General features: G+C 41.1%; 1 protein-coding gene across 3 annotated transcripts in view; it reads right to left on the reverse strand.

Annotated features, from left to right (window-relative positions):
- The window catches only part of DOCK11 (dedicator of cytokinesis 11), a 192,875-nt gene that overhangs the window by 7,924 nt on the left and 166,726 nt on the right, over nt 1–18,225 (reverse strand). For all 3 annotated transcript variants that reach the window (XM_041000112.1, XM_041000111.1, XM_041000110.1), the window contains 5 exons: nt 13,544–13,650; nt 11,193–11,315; nt 7,183–7,296; nt 6,628–6,774; nt 251–461 (listed from right to left, as the gene is read on the reverse strand). In XM_041000112.1, coding sequence (XP_040856046.1) covers nt 251–461; nt 6,628–6,774; nt 7,183–7,296; nt 11,193–11,315; nt 13,544–13,650 — 702 coding nt within the window. The remainder of the gene's footprint in view (nt 1–250; nt 462–6,627; nt 6,775–7,182; nt 7,297–11,192; nt 11,316–13,543; nt 13,651–18,225) is intronic.

The following is an 18,225-nucleotide window of genomic DNA, read 5'->3' on the forward strand; positions in this document are numbered from 1 at the left end:
GCTTTCTGTGGAAGATGCCTTTGGCTACCATAGAGGACTGAGGGGGAAGTTCTCCTTAGAAGACATCTATGAGCAATTATGACCGGCACAAGAAAAAGGTGGTTTATAATATGGACATGTTTGTGCAAACTTGTAGCTGAACAAAACAACAGATAATTAACATTTCAGTTGAATATTCCTGCTGGCCAGGTGTTATATGTGTATATCAAAAAGGACCAAAACAAATATGAACATGCCAAATTCTACTTACTAGTCAAAATTGTCCGGCGTTTACACTGTTCTTCTATACACCCTTGCTTTTTCCCCGACAGAGTATAAGGAGCCTCAAAAACAAATCTGTTGATATTATGGTTTCTTTCAAACTCAGTTTTCCTTTCTGTGAGCTCTTTCTCATCAAAGTAGGGCTTCACATAAGTGACTTGTATATGAGCATATTTTGGATCAAGCTCTTTGGCATTTACCTACAAGGAAGGTGATTTAGTTTAATTCAATGGGAGGGAAAAAGGAGTCTAGCTAACCTGCTAATAATGCCATTGAAAACTGTGTTTCTGACTGAATATAATTCTGAATGGAGTCTCTCTTCTTTTTCTAAGGACCATTTACTTATGATTATAAGTAATAAAAACCTATTTGGAAGTCACAGAAATATATAAAAAAAACCACAAAGAAAAAAATGACTGCAATGCAACCACTCAGTGATACTTAGTACATTTTTCATATAGATCCTTCTAATCTATTTTTCTGTTCATACACACACACACACATATTTAGGAAATTAAGATCCTAGCATTAAAACAGCTGATTGCATGGGATGAAGCATTTGGTGTAGCTAGTGTTGCTTTCGACATCCACATCCCATACTGGAGTGCCTGGATTCAGATCCCTGCTCTTCTGCTTCTGATCCAGCGTCCTGCTAATGCAGATCCTGAAACACGGCAGGTGATGGCTCAAGTACTTTTTTTTTTTTTTTTGTCATTCATATGAGAAACATGGATTGAATTCTGGGATCCTGACATTTTATTTATTTTATTTAGTTGAATGACAGAGTTGTGGGGGAGGGGGAAGAGAGAATTAATGAATGAGAATGGATGAATCTTCTGTGTGCTACTTCACTGCCCAAATGGCCACAATAGTCAGGACTGTGCCAAGTCAAAGTCAGGACCTTCTTCTGGGACTCCCACATTGGTGGCAGGGGCCCAGGCACAATAGCAAGCCGCTGAATGGGAAGTGGAGCACCTGGACTTGAATTGGTGAGCATATGGGATGCCAATGTCACAGGCAACAGCTTTACCTGCTATGCCACAACACTAGACCCAAGAGCCCTAGCTGCTGTGGGCATTTTTGGAGTGAAACAGCAGATAAGGAATCTCTGCTTTCTTTTTCAAATAAAATGCATACATACATACAATTTCAAAAATTAATTGTGGATCATGTGGCTTCTTTTTTAAAAGATTTATTTATTTTCATTAGAAAAGCAGATATACATATAGAAGGAGACAGAAAGATCTTCCAACTGCTGGTTCACTCCCCAAATGGCCGCAATGACCAGAACTCAGCCTATCTGAAGCCAGAAGCCAGGAGCCTCTTCTGGTTCTCTCATGCAGGTGCAGGGTCCCAAGGCTTTGGGCCATCCTCAACTGCTTTCCCAGGCCAGAAGCAGGGTAATGGATGGGAAGTGGAGCAGCTGGGATATGAACCAGTCAGTGCCCATATGGAATCCTAGTGCATGCAAGGTGAGGACTTTAGCCACTAGACTACTGCGCCAGGACCAGATTATGTCACTTCTATCTCAATAAAAATATAGTTATCACAGTTCTATTTTTTATTCATCAATATGACACTTTAAAAAGATTTACTTATGGGCCCGGCGTGGTAGACTGGCTTTGCATGCACCTGGATCCCATATGGGTGCCGGTTCTAATCCTGGTGGCCCCATTTCCTATCTAGCTCCCTGTTTGTGGCCTGGGAAAGCAGTTGAGGATGGCCCAAAAAGTCTTGGACCCTGTCCCTGTGTGGGAGACCCAGAAGAGTTCCTAGTTCCTGGCTTCAAATCGGCTCAGCTCTGGCCATAGTGGCCACTTGGGGAGTGAATCATTGGATGTAAGATCTTCCTGTCTTTCTTCTCTCTGTATATTTGAATTTTTAATAAAAATGGATAAATCTTTAAAAAAGGAAAATCTAGTATCCTATAGTCAAGATATATTTGAAAGTTTAATTGTAAGTTTTTCTTTAAAAAAAAAGTTATTTATTTATTTGAAGGAGAGAAGAAGGAAGAGAGAAAGAGAGACATCCCACATCTGCTGGTTTCGTCCCGAAATGCCAGCAACAGCCACAACTGGGCTAGGCTGAAAATGCGAACCAGAACTCCATCACGGGTGGCAGGAACTTAAGCTATCATCTGCTTGCTTTCCAGATGCATTACCACAGAGCTGGATCAGAAGCCAAGTACCCACGACTCAAACTGGCATTCCACAATGGGACGTGGGTGTCCCACCAGTGGCTTAACCTAAAGTGCTGTAACACCCACCTGTCATTATCACGACTTTTAATACTTGTGTGGATATATAATTTATTGGACCATTCTTTATTAATAGATGTTTTTGTTATTTTCCAACTTTTTACTTTATATTTCCATGAACTTCCTTATATTTAAAACTTTATTTTTTTCTTAGAATAAATTCCTAGAAAAGAAATTACTTAACTACAAGATTTATATGGTTTTATGGATGTTGATATGAACTACTCAGTCACCCTACTAAAAATCTTACCAATTTGGCACTAGAAAACTATTTTTTGAACCTGTCATTGATACTGTCTCAACCCAGATGCTTCGAAGAATGGAACTTGCATTATTTTTAACATATTATTTACTCAATACTATGTCAATTAATTCCATAATGTTGTATATCGATGCTGAGGTTTTGTTGGGGCTTTTAACTGACCGGAACTTTACTCTGTTAGCTCTACCTTCAGACCAGAGAAGATCTCCCCAAGAGGCCACTGAACTTATCTGGACAATAAAATGCTGGACTTTATGCTTGCAATGAAGGAATCTCAACTGAACTTGAACTGTGGTTATGCAGCAAGGTGGAGGAATCCACTATGGGGGGAGGGGTATGGGAGGGGTGGGGGGAATCCCCAGTGCCTATAAAACTGTATCACATAATACAATGTTAATAACAATAAAAAAAAAAGAAAACTAGTGTTTAATATTGTAAGGGGAGGTACAATTTATTTATTTATTTTGAAAGATTTATTTGTTTTTATTGGAAAAGCAGGTTTACAGAGAGAAGATTCCAAAGTGGAATATCTTACAGGAGGATTCCACAGGTGGCCACAATGGCCAGAGCTGAGCTGATTCAAAGTCAGGAGCTAGGAGCCTCTTTTGGGTCTCCCACATGGGTACAGGGTCCTCAAGCTTTGAGCCATCCTTGACTGCTTTCCCAGGGCCTAGGCAGGAAGTTGAATGGGAAGTGGGGCCACCAGGATTAGAACTAACACCCATATGGGATCCTGGTGCATTCAAGGCAAGGACTTTGGCCGCTAAGCCACCACGCAGGGCCCTAAACACTTTTAAACATACATCTTGGGTCTGGCATTGCGATCTAGCATATAGAGATGTTGCCTTTGACACTGGCATCCCACAGTGGGTGTTGCTTCAGTCACTCCAATTCCACTCCAGTTCCCTGACACTGGCCTGGGAGAAGCAGTAGAAGGTGTCCCAAGTGCTTGGACTCCTGCTAGCTGCACTGCAGAACCAGATAAAGCTCCTGGTTCCAGTTCAGCTTGGTTCAGGTATGGCTATGACAGCCATTTGTGGAGTAAACCAGCAGACAGAACACCTATCTGTCTCTCCTTTTCTTTCTGTAACTACATTCCAAACCAATAAATCTAAAAATAAATAAATAAATAAACAAAACAAACACCCCCCCCAAAAAACCTCATGCATCTTTACGTGTATAGACCCACAAAATAAAATCTGAAACGTAAAATTTTTGGGTCCAAGAACATATTCACTTAAAATACTGGATGATATTAGGATGACCATATACTGCTTTAAATGGCCCTTAAGCAGATTTTACTTAATTTTCTAAATGTTTATTTGAAACAGAGAATAAAGAGAGGGAGGAAGGGAAAAGAGGGGGACATAGAGAACTAGAAAGAGATTGATCTTCATTTATTAGTTTACTCCCCAAAAGGCTAGGAAGGTCAGGGCTGGACCATGCCCAAACCAGAAGCCAGAAGCTTCTTCCAGATCTCCCTTATGGGTGGCAGGGACCCATCTTTTGCTGCTTTCCCAGGCATGAGTAGGGAGGTGGATCAGAAGGAAAGCATCTAAGACAAGAACCACACCACATCGGGACTTAACCTGTGATATCAACAACATTGGAACGCTTAAGCAGATTTTAAAGCAGGGCAGGGACTGGTGCCATGTTTTAGTAAGCTAAGCCTCCACCTGCAGTGCTGGCATACCACTGCATGCCAGTTTGAGTCCCAGTTGCTCCATTTCCAACCCAGCTCCTTTGTGACAGCCTAGGAAAGCAGCAGAGGACGGCTCAAGTGCTGGAGACCCTGCACCCACGTGGGAGATCCAGAAGAATCTCCTGGCTCCTGGTTTGAGATTGGCTAACTCCATTCAGGCAGTGAACCAGCAGATGGAATATATCTCTGTTTCTCCTCAGTGTAACTGTACCTTTCAAATAAAAGTATTTAAAAATAAACACTAAGGAATCTCTTTTTTAAAAAGTAGGATAAAAGGATGCTTTAATTTCTATTTTTACACATGAGAAAAAATATTTAAAATTACTTATTGTATCTGGTGTCTTTGAGGAATGGCTAAAATGTTGTACTTAGCAGATAACGTCAGAAGTGCAGATACCTGATAGTGGTTTGTCACTAGCATTCTTTTTTTTTTCTTAAAGATTTATTTATTTTTATTCGAAAGTCAGATATATAGAGAGGAGGAGAGACAGAGAGGAAGATCTTCCATCTGATGATTCACGCCTCAAGTGACCACAACGGCAGGTGCTGCACCAATCCAAAACCAGGAGCCAGGAACTTCCTGCAGGTCACCTGTGTGGGACCAGGGTCCCAAGGACTTGGACCGTCCTTGACTGCTTTCCCAGGCCACAAGCAGGGAGCTGGATGGGAAACGGGGCCACCGGGATTAGAACTGGCATCCAAAAGGGATCCTGGCATGTTCAAGGTGAGGACTTTAGCTGCTAGACCACCGTGCTGGGCCCATCACTAGCATTCTTATGGCCATATTTTCCAAGGCAAAATAAAGTAGTCAAATGGTTCACATGAATCATACCTAGATTTCCATTTAAATGTGAATTAATAGAGTGGGGCAAGCCAAATGCTATATGGCCCCAAAGAAATTTTCTGTTGCCTTAATTCAAGAGAACAACACAGAAAAGCGAAACTGGTAAGAAAACAGTAGGCTGGTTTTGCCTAATGTTTTAATTTTGAACCTATCAGCAAACCTATATTCACGGTAGATAATATTTTTACTGTCAGAGGCTTTTTAAACTCTGCCTCCTAGCTTCCAAGTGCTTTACATAGCACTATGCACATCACAGTGATTCATATTGCTGAGGCTACACATTCTGAACTGTGTATCCTAAAAGTCAGCTCTTGGCCCTGGCGTACCCACGCAATGAAGGAGTCAGACATTCCTACTGTGCTTTCCCAAAACTCTCTCTGCAGGAAACTATGTGTTTCCTAAGAAGCAACCTTGCTTGCTGGAACCATTCTCACCCTATGTTGGTTGAGCCTACTAGGATGGATTCCACAGAGCAAGGCCCAAGGCATTCCTCCTAAATACTGGTGCTGTTGGCATAAGTACTGCAGTATCCCTTATGCGTGCAGGTTCAAATCCTGTTCTGATCCAGCTCCCTGATGATGGCCTGGGAAGGCACAGGAAGATGGTCCAAGTCTTCAGGACCCTGCACCCAGGTGGGAAACCCAGGTGAAGCACCAGGTTCCTAGGTATGCACTGGCCCAGCTCTGACCATTGCGGCCAGATGGGGTATGAACCAGCAAATGGAAGATCTCTGTTTCCTTCTCACTGTAGCTCTGCCATCAAATAAAAATGAAGCTAAAGTGTAACTACAGTCACTCTTACTGAACTAAAGCAATCTTAGGATAAAATATGTACCTAAAAAAATTTTAATCACAAAGTATGTGAGAACCATAATATAGAACAGCCTTTATAATAATAGCCAACCTTTATTGTGTATGCTACCTCTTATTATTATTGGCGATGCTATTTATATACAAGAAAATTTAATCACTTTCTACATATGAACTCATTTCATCTATACAACAACTGTATGAGGGGGTACTGTGATTATATTCATTTCATTAATAAGAAAAATAAAAGAAATGAAACTTGGAGAAAACAGGTTAACATTCCCATGGTCACAGAGATGGCAAGTGGCAAAGAACGGAGATTTGAATCCTAGTCTCTCTGACCCAAAGCTTCTTTCCTTTCTTTCACTATCTGGAAGGCTCCATTCACATTCTTCTTCTCCACCAGTTAAAAATGGAAAAGGTCAGGGGCAGGGTAATAGACTATGCTAAGAATTAAGAAATAATGATTTCAAAATGCAGGGCATAGGTTACCTTGTCTGAATCTTGAATTATTTTGACATTCTCTGTACCAAATTTTTCACCATATAGTTTAACAAGTCTCAAGGAAATCTCTGAGAGGCCAGTGAGCTTGGGCTCTTTGTAGATGTACTCCTTTCCATCCTCCTCTTCAAAAAAAGCCTATAATAAAGTTTAAGAAGTAATAATTTATAAGCAGCATAATCAAACACATTTACCAAAACATGACTCATGTATTTGAAATGACATTCCTAAAAGCCACATGCGTATATTCACCCTTTTAACAAAAAATGAAGGATATTTTTCAAAATTTACAATCATGTGAAAGTATTATTGGTTCGATGGTTTCTTTACTACACTTTCCCTCTTCTCTACATACTTAGCTTTTCCTCTGGAAACATTAAGTATTAGATATTTAATACAACCTTTAATAAGCTTAAAAGAAAATGCAGATGAGGGAAAAAATCCAAACACAGAATTAGAGCCAGTAACTGTTGATTATAGTAAGCTAATAGTTCAAAAGGGAAGTTTTTTTAAAAACCACAACTTTATGAACTTGCGTATACTTACTTGGCCATAAAAGGCAACTCTGAAGAAAGTACCTAAAAGTCTCTTCTTAGTATGCATAACCTCTAGGATTTTTGTATAAGCTCCATGAAGAGTTCTATAAACTTGAGTAAGTTTCTGAGAAATGAGAATACACAAATAAGGTTTGTCTTCTGGTTAACCAGTGAATGTCTTCAAGATAATTATTTTAGAGTAAAAACCCCAATATTTTCTTTTCAGAATCGTTTTGGAGGGGCTGTTCACATCCCCTTCCCCCACCATCACAGACACAGTTCTCAACAACTTTAGGTGTTAACAGTAGAACTTAAAGTGATTACAAAACACTTGCTTTAATCATATCTGAAGAGCAATTTTTCCTTTAAAATACTGCATTTTAGGATCTGGTGCTGTCCTGCAGGGGTTTAAGTTACTACTTGCGATTCTGGCATCTCATACTGGACTGCCAAGCCAAGTCTCGGTTGCTGTGCTTCTGATCCATCTCCATGCTAATGGGCCTGGGAGAGCAACCGAGGATAGCCAAATTATCTGGGCCCCCGCCACCCACCTGGGAAACCTGGATAGTGTTCCTGGCTCCTGGCTTTGGCCTGACCAATCTGTGGCAGTTACAGTCATTTGGAGAGTGAACAGGTAGATAGAAAATATCTGTTTTTCCTTATTATTCTACCTTTCAAATAAATAAAAATACATAGCCAAAAATATTGTATACAAATCCCTGTTGTACATATCTGAATCATTTTAACTAAAAGGGCCTGTAATGAATCTGTAAATGCCTTCAGGGTAGAAAATAGCATGCAGGCACAAGAATAAGTAATAGTGCAAGTCTCAGTGAGGACTGCTTTACACAAATTCACAGATACTTTCCAATATTATATTCCTCAGCACACCCAGAAAAAGAGTACACTGTGCAAACAACAGTATTAAAATTGTGAAAAGACAAGTTACTGAATGGAACAAAATGTGTATGCATTATGGACATGGCATGTGTTTAATGGCCAAGCTATTTAGGGAAGTCTTACAACTTCCCTAACACACACACACACACACACACACACACACACACACATATTTTAAAAGGAGCAATAGGCTTGAATAGACATTCCTTCACAGAAGACATATATATGACCAATTAGCATATAGAAGGCTGGTCAACATCACTGGTCATTAAGGAAACAAAAGCACAATGAAATAACCCTTTATTCTCAGTAGCTGCTTTTAATAAAAAGGTAGGGGTGAAGGAAACTCCATTGTGGACAAACAGGTTAATGGAAAACTGAAATGCCAGCATTCTACATTGGAGCACTAGTTCAAGTCCTAAATACCCTGCTTCTGATCCAGCTTCTTGCTAATGCACCTAGAGAACACAGAGCATGATGGCCCAAACCCCTTTACTGCTGCCACCCACATAGGAGACTAGGATGCAGTTCTGACATCAAGACTTTGGCCTGGCCCAGCCTCATCTGGGGAATGAACCAAGGGACAGAATATATCTTTCTGTCTCTCCCTGTATGTTGCTCTGCCTTTCAAATACATAACATGTCTATTAAAAATCAAAACAAAACTTAGTGACAGCACCTCCCCTCCCACAAATGTGGCTGACAATATGGAGAAATAGGAACACTATTGCTGGTAGCAATATAAAACAGCATAGCTGCTGTAGAAAACCATATGACCCAGCAATTCCTCTCCTAGGGCTACAGAGGACTAAAAACATATGCGCACTCCAAAACCTGTTTATGAGTGTTTATAGCAGCACTATTCATAATAGCCCAAAGATGGAAACAAATCAATATATCTCTCAATGGACAGGGGAATAAACAAATCGCAGTCCATCCATAAAATAGGATGTTATTCAGCCTAAAAAGGAATGAAGTTCTGATACGTGTTACAACTTGGATGAACTCTAAATATCATGCTACGTGAAAGAAACCAGATATGAAAAGTCACGTGTTGTATTCTATTTCTTTATGATGTATCTGGAACAGGCAAAATCAAAGAGACAGAAAGCAGATTCCTAGTCATCAGAGGATGACACTAGGATCCAGAGTGCTTCCTTCATGGTACAGGGTTTATGTCTGTGGTGGTGAAAGTTTTTAAACCAGAAAGATAGTAGGCATAGGACACTATGAACACACTAAATGGCACTGTACTGTGCACTTTAACATATTATTTGTATATGTCACATGAATTTTACCCTAATAAAAAGAGGAACACAGAACTTTCTTTTTCCAAATTTCTTCCTCCATATTATCTCCTACAGTTTGTTTTAACATCAATTCAGGGGAAAATTTCCTAGTTTGCCTGATGATACCTTTTAGCCCATTCTACAAAAACACACTGAAAAATTAGACATCAGTGGCCTAGAACTAGTTGCTTCACTTCAGGCAGAATTCTAGGAGATCTACATGGATGCTTATAATCCATGAGGAAATAGGAATAATTCTCCCATGGAAAATATAATTTATTTTCAAGTACAGATAATATTTTTCTTTCTTATTGCCTAGTTGGTTGAGGCACAGAATGTTCTCTGTGTTTCTAATAGCTTGATAGAAACAGCTTGATCTCTTTAAAAGGATCAGAAAATGAGGCTTTCATTATGTAAGGTCCTTAGGGTGCTACAAAGGTACTTAGGAAATGTTTTCACATAAAGGGTAATGCCAAATATTTTGTCTCACAGGCTATTCTTTGCCATATATATGATCTAGATGTATTTTTATTTATTTGTTGTATTTCTTAAAGATTTATTTATTTATTTTAATTGGAAAGTCAGATATACAGAGAGGAGGAGAGACAGAGAGGAAGTTCTTCCGTCCATTGATTCACTCCCCACATGGCCATAATGACCAGAGCTGAGTCAATCCGAAGCCAGAGGCTTCTTCTGGGTCTCCCACATGGGTGCAGTGTCCCGAGGTTTTGGGCCAATTTCGACTGCTTTCCCAGGCCACTAGCAGGGAGCTGGATGGGAAGTGGAGCTGCCGGGATTAGAACTGGCACCCATATGGGATCCCAGCGTGTGCAAGGTGAGGATTTTAGCCGCTATGCTACCATAAAATATTTACTTACTTGAAAGGGAGTGAGTTAGGGACAGAAAAAAAGTGACAGATCCTGAGAGATCCTGAGGTCAGGGGGAGAGAGCAAGAGAAATATTCTATCCTCTGCTTCATTCCCAGGTATCCCTCATGGATGGCAGGGGTCCCAACACTCAGGCCATCTTCTGTTGTCTTTTCAAGTACATTAGTAGGGAGCTGAATCAGAAGCAGAACAGCTAAAACGCCAGCTGGTACTTCGATGTGGGATGCTGACTTCACAAGGGGTGACTAAACCCACTGTGCCATAAAACCATTAGCAGGGAGCTGGATTGGAAGTGGGGCATCCCAGACTCAAGCAGTGCTTATACGGAGCTGCCAGCAGCTCAGGTGGTAGTTTTACTTGTTATATCCCAGCACTAGCCCCTGGGAATTTAATCTTAATATTTAACAGCATTTTAAAGAATTTTAACTTTAATAAATATACACACACGTGCGCGCACACACACACAAGGATTTGTTTATTTGAAAGAACTGACAGAAAAGAGAATGAAGACGAGCAAATGAAGAGAACTTCTGTTCACTGGTTAACTCCCAAATAGCCCAAATAGCCACCAGAGTTAGACCAGGCAGAAGTCAGGAGCCTGTAATTCCATCCAGGTCTCCTGTGTGGGTGGCAGGCGCCCAAGTGCCCAAGTGCCATCCTCTGCTGCTTTCTCTGGCACATTAGCATAGACCTGGATTAGAAGTGAAACATCCTGGACTCAAATTAGCTCTCCAGTATGGCATGCCGGCATCAAAAATGGCAACTTCACCTTCTGGGCCACAACACAATAAGAAATATCTACTGCATGAGAAAACACAAATGGCATACTATAGTGAAGCTTGCAGTCTTCAGAGAACACAGAGGGATAGCAATATATAATATGCTTTCTACCAGGAGCAAAGTCAGCTACACAAGCTAAGGAGGAAACCGTTTAATCTGCCTACCTCAAACTCACGACGTTTCTCATAAATTGGAATGATCAACTTGGAAATCTCAGAAATGACTTCATAACGTTCCGCCTTCCACAAGCCATCAACACATTGTTCTAGTAGCTCCAGCAAAACTTCCTGCATTCAGAGAACACTCCAATTAGGAAATCAATGTTTTTAGGATTTTAGACATATTTTGAACCACTTCAACTTATTAAAATAAAAATAGATTGTACAAGGTTCAATGAAATGCAATAGGAGTATATCAGTGTGCCTGTATTTCTAAATCAGATATTTAGAAGTCTAGGGAATGTGGATGAAGTCTTACTACTTAAACTGAAACAGCAATTGGCATTTGGTCTAATACGATGTATACATCAAATAGCAATCTGTCTAAATATTATTACAGAACACCAAACAATTGCCCAAAAATGTGTTGACACAGAAAACAGATTACAAATTCTTCAATAGTAAGAATTTCTCCCAGGGGACAGTAGGATCAGGCTCAAGGATCAGGCTCAAGCAACTTGAAGCTGCTGTCTGGAAGGCCAGGCTGTAAGTTCAGTTATACTGTGGCATTTATCATCATTAAGTCCTCTGAGTCTTTCCAATATAAAACCAAAAGTTTCAAAGAAATCATCTAAGATCAAGAAAATAAAACTAACTTCTCCATGGGTTCACAACAAAAGATTGAGCTGGGATTAAAATTCAAGTATCTTAATTCTATTATAATCAATTCTTACAGTAAACACATCATGAAGCTTCTGCCACTTCAGGCCCTGATGGCAGCCTGCCTACTTGAAACTTCACTGCCAAGCAAGCCAATGTCAGCTGTGACATTTACAAAACACAGAACTTTGTGGCATTACAAGCCCATCAACTATGCTTTTCTGAGTTTTTTTTCTCATGTTCCCACTATTTGATCAGCCATAGATTTTTTTTTTCCATGTTTCAGTCCCTGGTTCTCTGCTTTTGACTTGGTACATGATGTCCTATACTGCCCCTGCTTTCAGTTCTCACAGGCATATGACTTCCAGATGTGGATTGCTAACTCTGATCCTGTCCCTCAGATTTAGTTCTGCATTTCTTTTTCTTTTTAAGGAAAAAAAAAAAGAGAGAGAGAGAGAGAGAGATGTGTTTATTTTTATTGGAAAGGCAGATCTACACAGAGAAGGAGAGACAGAGAGAAAGATCTTCCATCTGATGGTTCACTCCCCAAGTGGCCTCAGTGGCTGGAGCTGTACACATCTAAAGCCAGGAGCCAGGAGCCTCTTCCAGGTCTCTCATGTGGGTGCAGGGTCCCAAGGTTTTGGGCTGTCCTCGACTGCTTTCCTAGGCTACAAGCAGAGAGCTGGATGGGAACTGGAGCAGCCAGGACATGAATTGGTGCCCATATGGGATCTTGCCAGATATAAATCAAGGATTTACCCACGAAGCTATCACACCAGGCCCACTTCTGATTTCTAATGACATGATGGATATTTCTATTTTGACAAAATAGAATTTATAGCCTTTTCCACAAAATCCAGAAAGTATTCTTTAATTGTCATGGTGTTTCCTGAATCTTTCCTAATTGTGGTGTAGGCCTTAAGTGTTGTTTCACATTTAGACAAGCATGCCCAACTTCCAGCCTCCACCCCCAGCCTCTTTTCACCTATCAATGTATTTCCCACTTTATCATTAAACTAGCCATTCCTCTTCTACACATTATCCTGCTCAAAACCTTTGGTAGCAATTGAACACTTTACTAAATAAAGCTTAAACATTCAAAGTTTCCCAAAAAATCTGGCCTCAATTATGACTTTTCTCTATCTGAATTCACTGGTTTTATGAATGATCTACTCACTGTTCCTCAACTATGCCTGGGACTGGCATTGTGGCACAGTGGGCTAAGCCACCATTTGTGATGCTGACAATTTATCCTGGAGTGCCAGTTCAGAGTCCTCACTGTTCCACTTCCTAACCAGCTCCCTGCCAGTGTGCTTGGGAGGCAGTAGTCGATGACCCAAGTACTAGGACCATGTGGGACAGATTTCTGGGCCCCTTTTTCCACCTGGACCAGGATAAGCACCAATTGTTCTGGCCATTTGGGGAGTGAACCAACAGATGGAAGATCTGTCTTTTTCCCTCTGCCTCAATCACTTTGCCTTTGAAATAAAGTTTTTAAAGAAGACAGTGAAAAAAGTTCCAGACACAGGGCTCTACATTCTAAAAAGAGAACCCTCTGCCCTAGGCACTCTTAATACCTAAAGTTCATTAAGATTCAGTTACCTTCAAAATTAAGTGAGCTGTAATTAAGAAAAAAAAATTAAAATCTTAAGGAGTGAACAATATATAACTGCCAAATTCAGGCTCAGGTATCTTACTTCACTATAATGAACATCCATCATCCCAGCATCTTCCTTCATTGCTCCTTCTTCATCTATATTGGGAGTAATTTTCCTGAAGGCTGAACATCCATTAGGGAATAATTCTGTGTGGATGAAAAACAGGGACAAATTTATAAAGGTCTGCTTGGTAAATAAGAAAGAACTTTTCAGGATTAACTATGCTTACATAAATACAGATGTTTTATGACAAAAAAGGTCATAAGTACAAGTTTCAGTTACAAAAAAAAGAACATTACAAATTACTTCTGCAAACCATTTAAAAAAATGTTTACTTAAGAAGAAAGGGGAGAAACAAGAGGTGGGGAAGAGAGAAAGAGAGACAGATAGAGATAGAGAGAGAGAAAGAGAAAAAGAACTTGAGAGCAAAAAGCCACAATGGCCAGGGCTGGGCCAGGCTGAATGCAAGAGTTTCATCCAGGTCTCCCACGTGGGTTCTAGGGCCCAAATACTTAGACCATCTTCTGCTGCTTTTCCTAGGTATTAGCAGGGAGCCAGACAACAAATGGAGTAGCTGGGATAGGAACTGGTGTCCATACTGGATGCCAGTGTTTCACAAGGTGGCTAACTTTTATTTTCTGCTGTTTTTTTTTTTTTTTAATGAAAAGGTAAGATCAACTTACAAATTTTGTTTTTAAAATAATAGGAAGTACACACAAGAATCAGGTCTGGGATCACCTCAGAAGAAGTTTCTTTGGGGATCCCTCCAACTGAACTCCGGTCTCAGAACCCCAACCATGAAGAGACTGTCAGCCAGTGGATTCTGAATAGATTTCATTATGATTGGAATGGTGAGACTGGCAGCAATTCAGAACTGATGAACTATCAAAACTGCTTGAGCAGGACCCTCGGAGCATGCATCGGGGACCCGGGATGGGTGGGAGGCTGGGTGGGGCTTCTCCCTTTGTTTCTCTCCGACCCCAGATACAGGGGAAAATGATGATATTAGTGTGGAAAGAATGATCTTACCCACTTTCCTGTAGTCCTTGACCCTTTGTACCCTAATCAACTATGTAAGATTATAAACAATTTTTAATATTTATTTATTTACTTGAAATAATGACAGAATGAGAGAGAAAGAATGAGCGAGATTTTCCATATGCTGTTTCACTCCCCAAATGTCTACAACACTCAATTCTGTGCCAGGCTGAAGCTAAGAGCTCAGAACTACATCCAGGTCTTAGGACAACTGCAGAGGCCAAAAACTATTTTTTCCAGCAGAGACAGAGCGAGAGCGAGAGAGAGAGCCACTCATCCTTTGGTTGACTCCCCAAATGTTGGCAACAGCCAGGACTGGGCTTGGCTTAAGAAAAGCTTAGAAATCTCCCATGGCTTCCATGTGGGTGGGCAGGTGCCCAAGTACTTGGGCCATGTTCTGCTGCCTTCCCAGGTGTGATAGCAGGAAGCTGGAACAGAAGAGGTGCTCCTATGGAATTCTGACATTACAGGCACCTAAAAAGATAAATTTTTTTTTATTGGAAAGGCAGATATACAGAGAGGAGAGACAAAGAGGAAGATCTTCCATCCAATGATTCACTCCCCAAAAGTGAGCGCAACGGCCGATGCTATGCCGATCCGAAGCCAGGAGACTCTTTCGGGTCTCCCACGCGGGTGCAGGGTCCCAAAGCTTTGGGCCATCCTCGACTGCTTTCTCGGGCCACAGGCAGGGAGCTGGAAGGGAAGCAGGGCTGCCGGGATAGAACCGGCGCCCATATGGGATCCCGGGCGTGCAAGGTGATGACCCTAACCACTGTGCCACCGCGCTGGGCCCCAAAAGATAAAATTTTAAAAGTAGTACTACAGGGATTATCACCAAAAATCTTACCACTAAAATAAATGAGTTTTCTCAAAATAAAAGAATTAATACAACTAGGTGCTCTGAGAAACAGAAAGGAAGCACAAAATGAGAACAATTGTCTTAAAGACTGTAAACTGTTGCTGGGTCAAGTTATGCCAGCAATTGCAACCATCAGTACGTGCACAAGCTGAGTGGGACGATGGACTGTGCCAGACCCTGTATTGAAGAATCAGGCCTGGGAACACCTCAGAGAAAGTTTCTTTGGGGATTTCCCCCCAACTGAATCACTGGACTCAGAATCCCAACCATGGAGAGAATTGCAGGTTCCATTGTCTGACCATGGAGTGCATATGTCAGAGCTGGGCCTCTTCAGTGGTGCTCATGGAGGATATGGCAGTACATTGGAGTCTGCAGAGGACACCTGGTACCATAACAAAGGATAGAGGACAGAACAAATTAATCAACCACCCCAGCCAAGTGTTGGCAGTGAATATTTGGACAAATGGAGACTCTAAGGTAGACTGTGTCAACCAGTGGATTCTGGAGTGGCGATATTGGCAGTAATTCAGAACCGTTGAACTATTAAAACCTCTTGAGCAGGACCCTCAAAGTATGAGCCTACATCGGGGGCCCTGGGATGGTATAGGGTGGCTGTCCTCAATCCCAGGGTACAGAGGTGGGGCTTCTCCCCTTATCTCCCCCCTTACCCCACGTACAGGAAGATAAAAAAGAATGTGGAAATAATGGTCTCACCCACCTTCCTATAGCTCTTGACCCGTTGTATGCCAATCAAATATGTAAAGATCATCAAAAATAAAAATAATTAACAACAACAACAACAAAAGACTGTGGACTACATCGATAGCAAGAGTCTGGGGATAAAAGCCATTATTATTGTCCTACAAATTTTGGGCAATGGAACAAGTCCAAACAATCCTATTGTAGTCCTCATAGATGGTCAGCCCATGATCAAGCTTCCTTCTGATATTGGATGACAACAGGAACAAACAGCCACTGATATCTATTGTCCTCCAGACTCTAATGGTGATGATTAGAGATAATAATCTTTATTACAAATAACAGTCTGGCAACCTTCTTGGGGTTAGAGAGTGGAGAAGGAACAGAGGTTTGAGAAAGGCAGATTTCATGCTGAAGAGATTCCTTGTAACTCTGGTAGAAAAAAGGTCAGGTACCAGGTGGCCTGGGTCTTGCCTACAATTCTCGCTGAAGTGAAACCTGACATATATTTTTCTGGGCAAAATGTTCAACAGAACATGAGTTATTGAATGAGTCCCACATTTATACGACAGAGAAATGAAATCTGCCATGGAAAGATGGGATTCTTCTGAAGTACTTTTTAAGAAGAGAGAAATATATGAAAAATAATCAGTGGGTTTCCATTAAGGAAGAAATATAAGTGAAAGGCAAAGTTACAGAGAGAGGAGGAGACAGAGAATCTTCCACCTGCTGGTTCATTCTCCAAAGTGCTTCAATGGCCCCCCATTATGCCAGGCTGAAGCCAGGAGCTTCTTCCAGGTCTCCCGCATGGTACAGGGTCCCAAGACTTTAGGCCATTCTCTACTTCCCTCCCAGGCCACAAGCAGGGAGCTGGATAGGAAGTGGAGCAGCTGGCTCCCTATGGGATATGTGCATTACAGGCAGAGGCTTAACTTGGGACACTGCAACATGGCCCCAAGTGATATTTTCTTTGATCCGCTGGACTTTAGGATAATTTTTGCTAAAAGAAATTAGGTAATGGAGATTCTAAAGAGAGAATGTGTTTCATTTCTGAAGTATAAAAAAGTAGTATCTGGTTGATAAGGCTGAATTACATTCAGGACAACACTCCTTGTCTTGTTCTGAGCCAATAACAGTTTGCAGACCAGCAGCTGCTCTTTGGGATAGTCTGTGAGCAGCAGGTGCATGAATAGAACTTTGTGAAATTCAGAAGAAAATCCCTTACTTGATTACCTCCATGAAATCAAGAGATGGGCAGGAAAGAAGGCCCAAGACTTGAGTGAAGAGGCAAAGAATACCATTTCTGTCAAAGCAGCAGGCCAGTCTCTGAAGGCCTCAAGCAGTTAAGACCGTGAGTGGAGAAAACTTCTTTATTCAGAAGAAATTATTAAGTTATTCAGGAATCTAGGTTTTCTCTAGAGTGCCATGATTTATGGCTAGACAAAGAAAGGCATATACCTTTATGTCTCAGACCAGATGAAGTTCAAGGCATCTTGGAAGAGAATCTTCTGGGTGAAATATACTTAAGAGTTAGGGTGAATTATTCTTTGTCTCAGCAACAAAGAAGGTGATAGGTAAATCCCTTTTGGATCTGTTGTCTACTTCCTCAAAGGATTTCTGTCTATAATTCTTGCTAAATCTGTTCTTATTTCATATGGCTGATGAAATATCTACACCTGGAGGACAATATAATTATCCCCTTCTATGCTTAAGTTAACAACACTTGCTAATATCCAATGATATAAGAACCTCTTTGCGCATCTGGGTCTTAAAATGCTGAGTAGGGGGAGAAGTGCGGTATGGTGCCTCACCAGGCTAATCCTCTACCTTGCAGCATCAACATTCCATATAGCCACTAGTTCAAGTCCCAGGTACTCCACTTCCCATCTAGCTCCCTGCTTATGGCCTGGAAAAGCAGCAGAGGATGGTTAAAGTCCTTGGGCCCCTGCATCCACATGAGAGACCTGGAAGATGCTCCTGGCTCCTGGCTTAGGATAGGTATAGCTCTAGCAATTGTGCTCATTTAGGGAGTCAACCAGTAAATGGAAGATCTCTCTTTCCCTTTCTGTCTCCTTGCCTCTAGAAAATCTGCCTTTCAAATAAAAAATAAACAAAATCTTTAAAA

Source organism: Ochotona curzoniae, unplaced genomic scaffold (assembly GCF_017591425.1).
Source record: "Ochotona curzoniae isolate NIBS_2020 unplaced genomic scaffold, NIBS_Ocur_1.0 scaffold_1852, whole genome shotgun sequence".
NCBI classification, from domain to species: Eukaryota; Metazoa; Chordata; class Mammalia; order Lagomorpha; family Ochotonidae; genus Ochotona; species Ochotona curzoniae.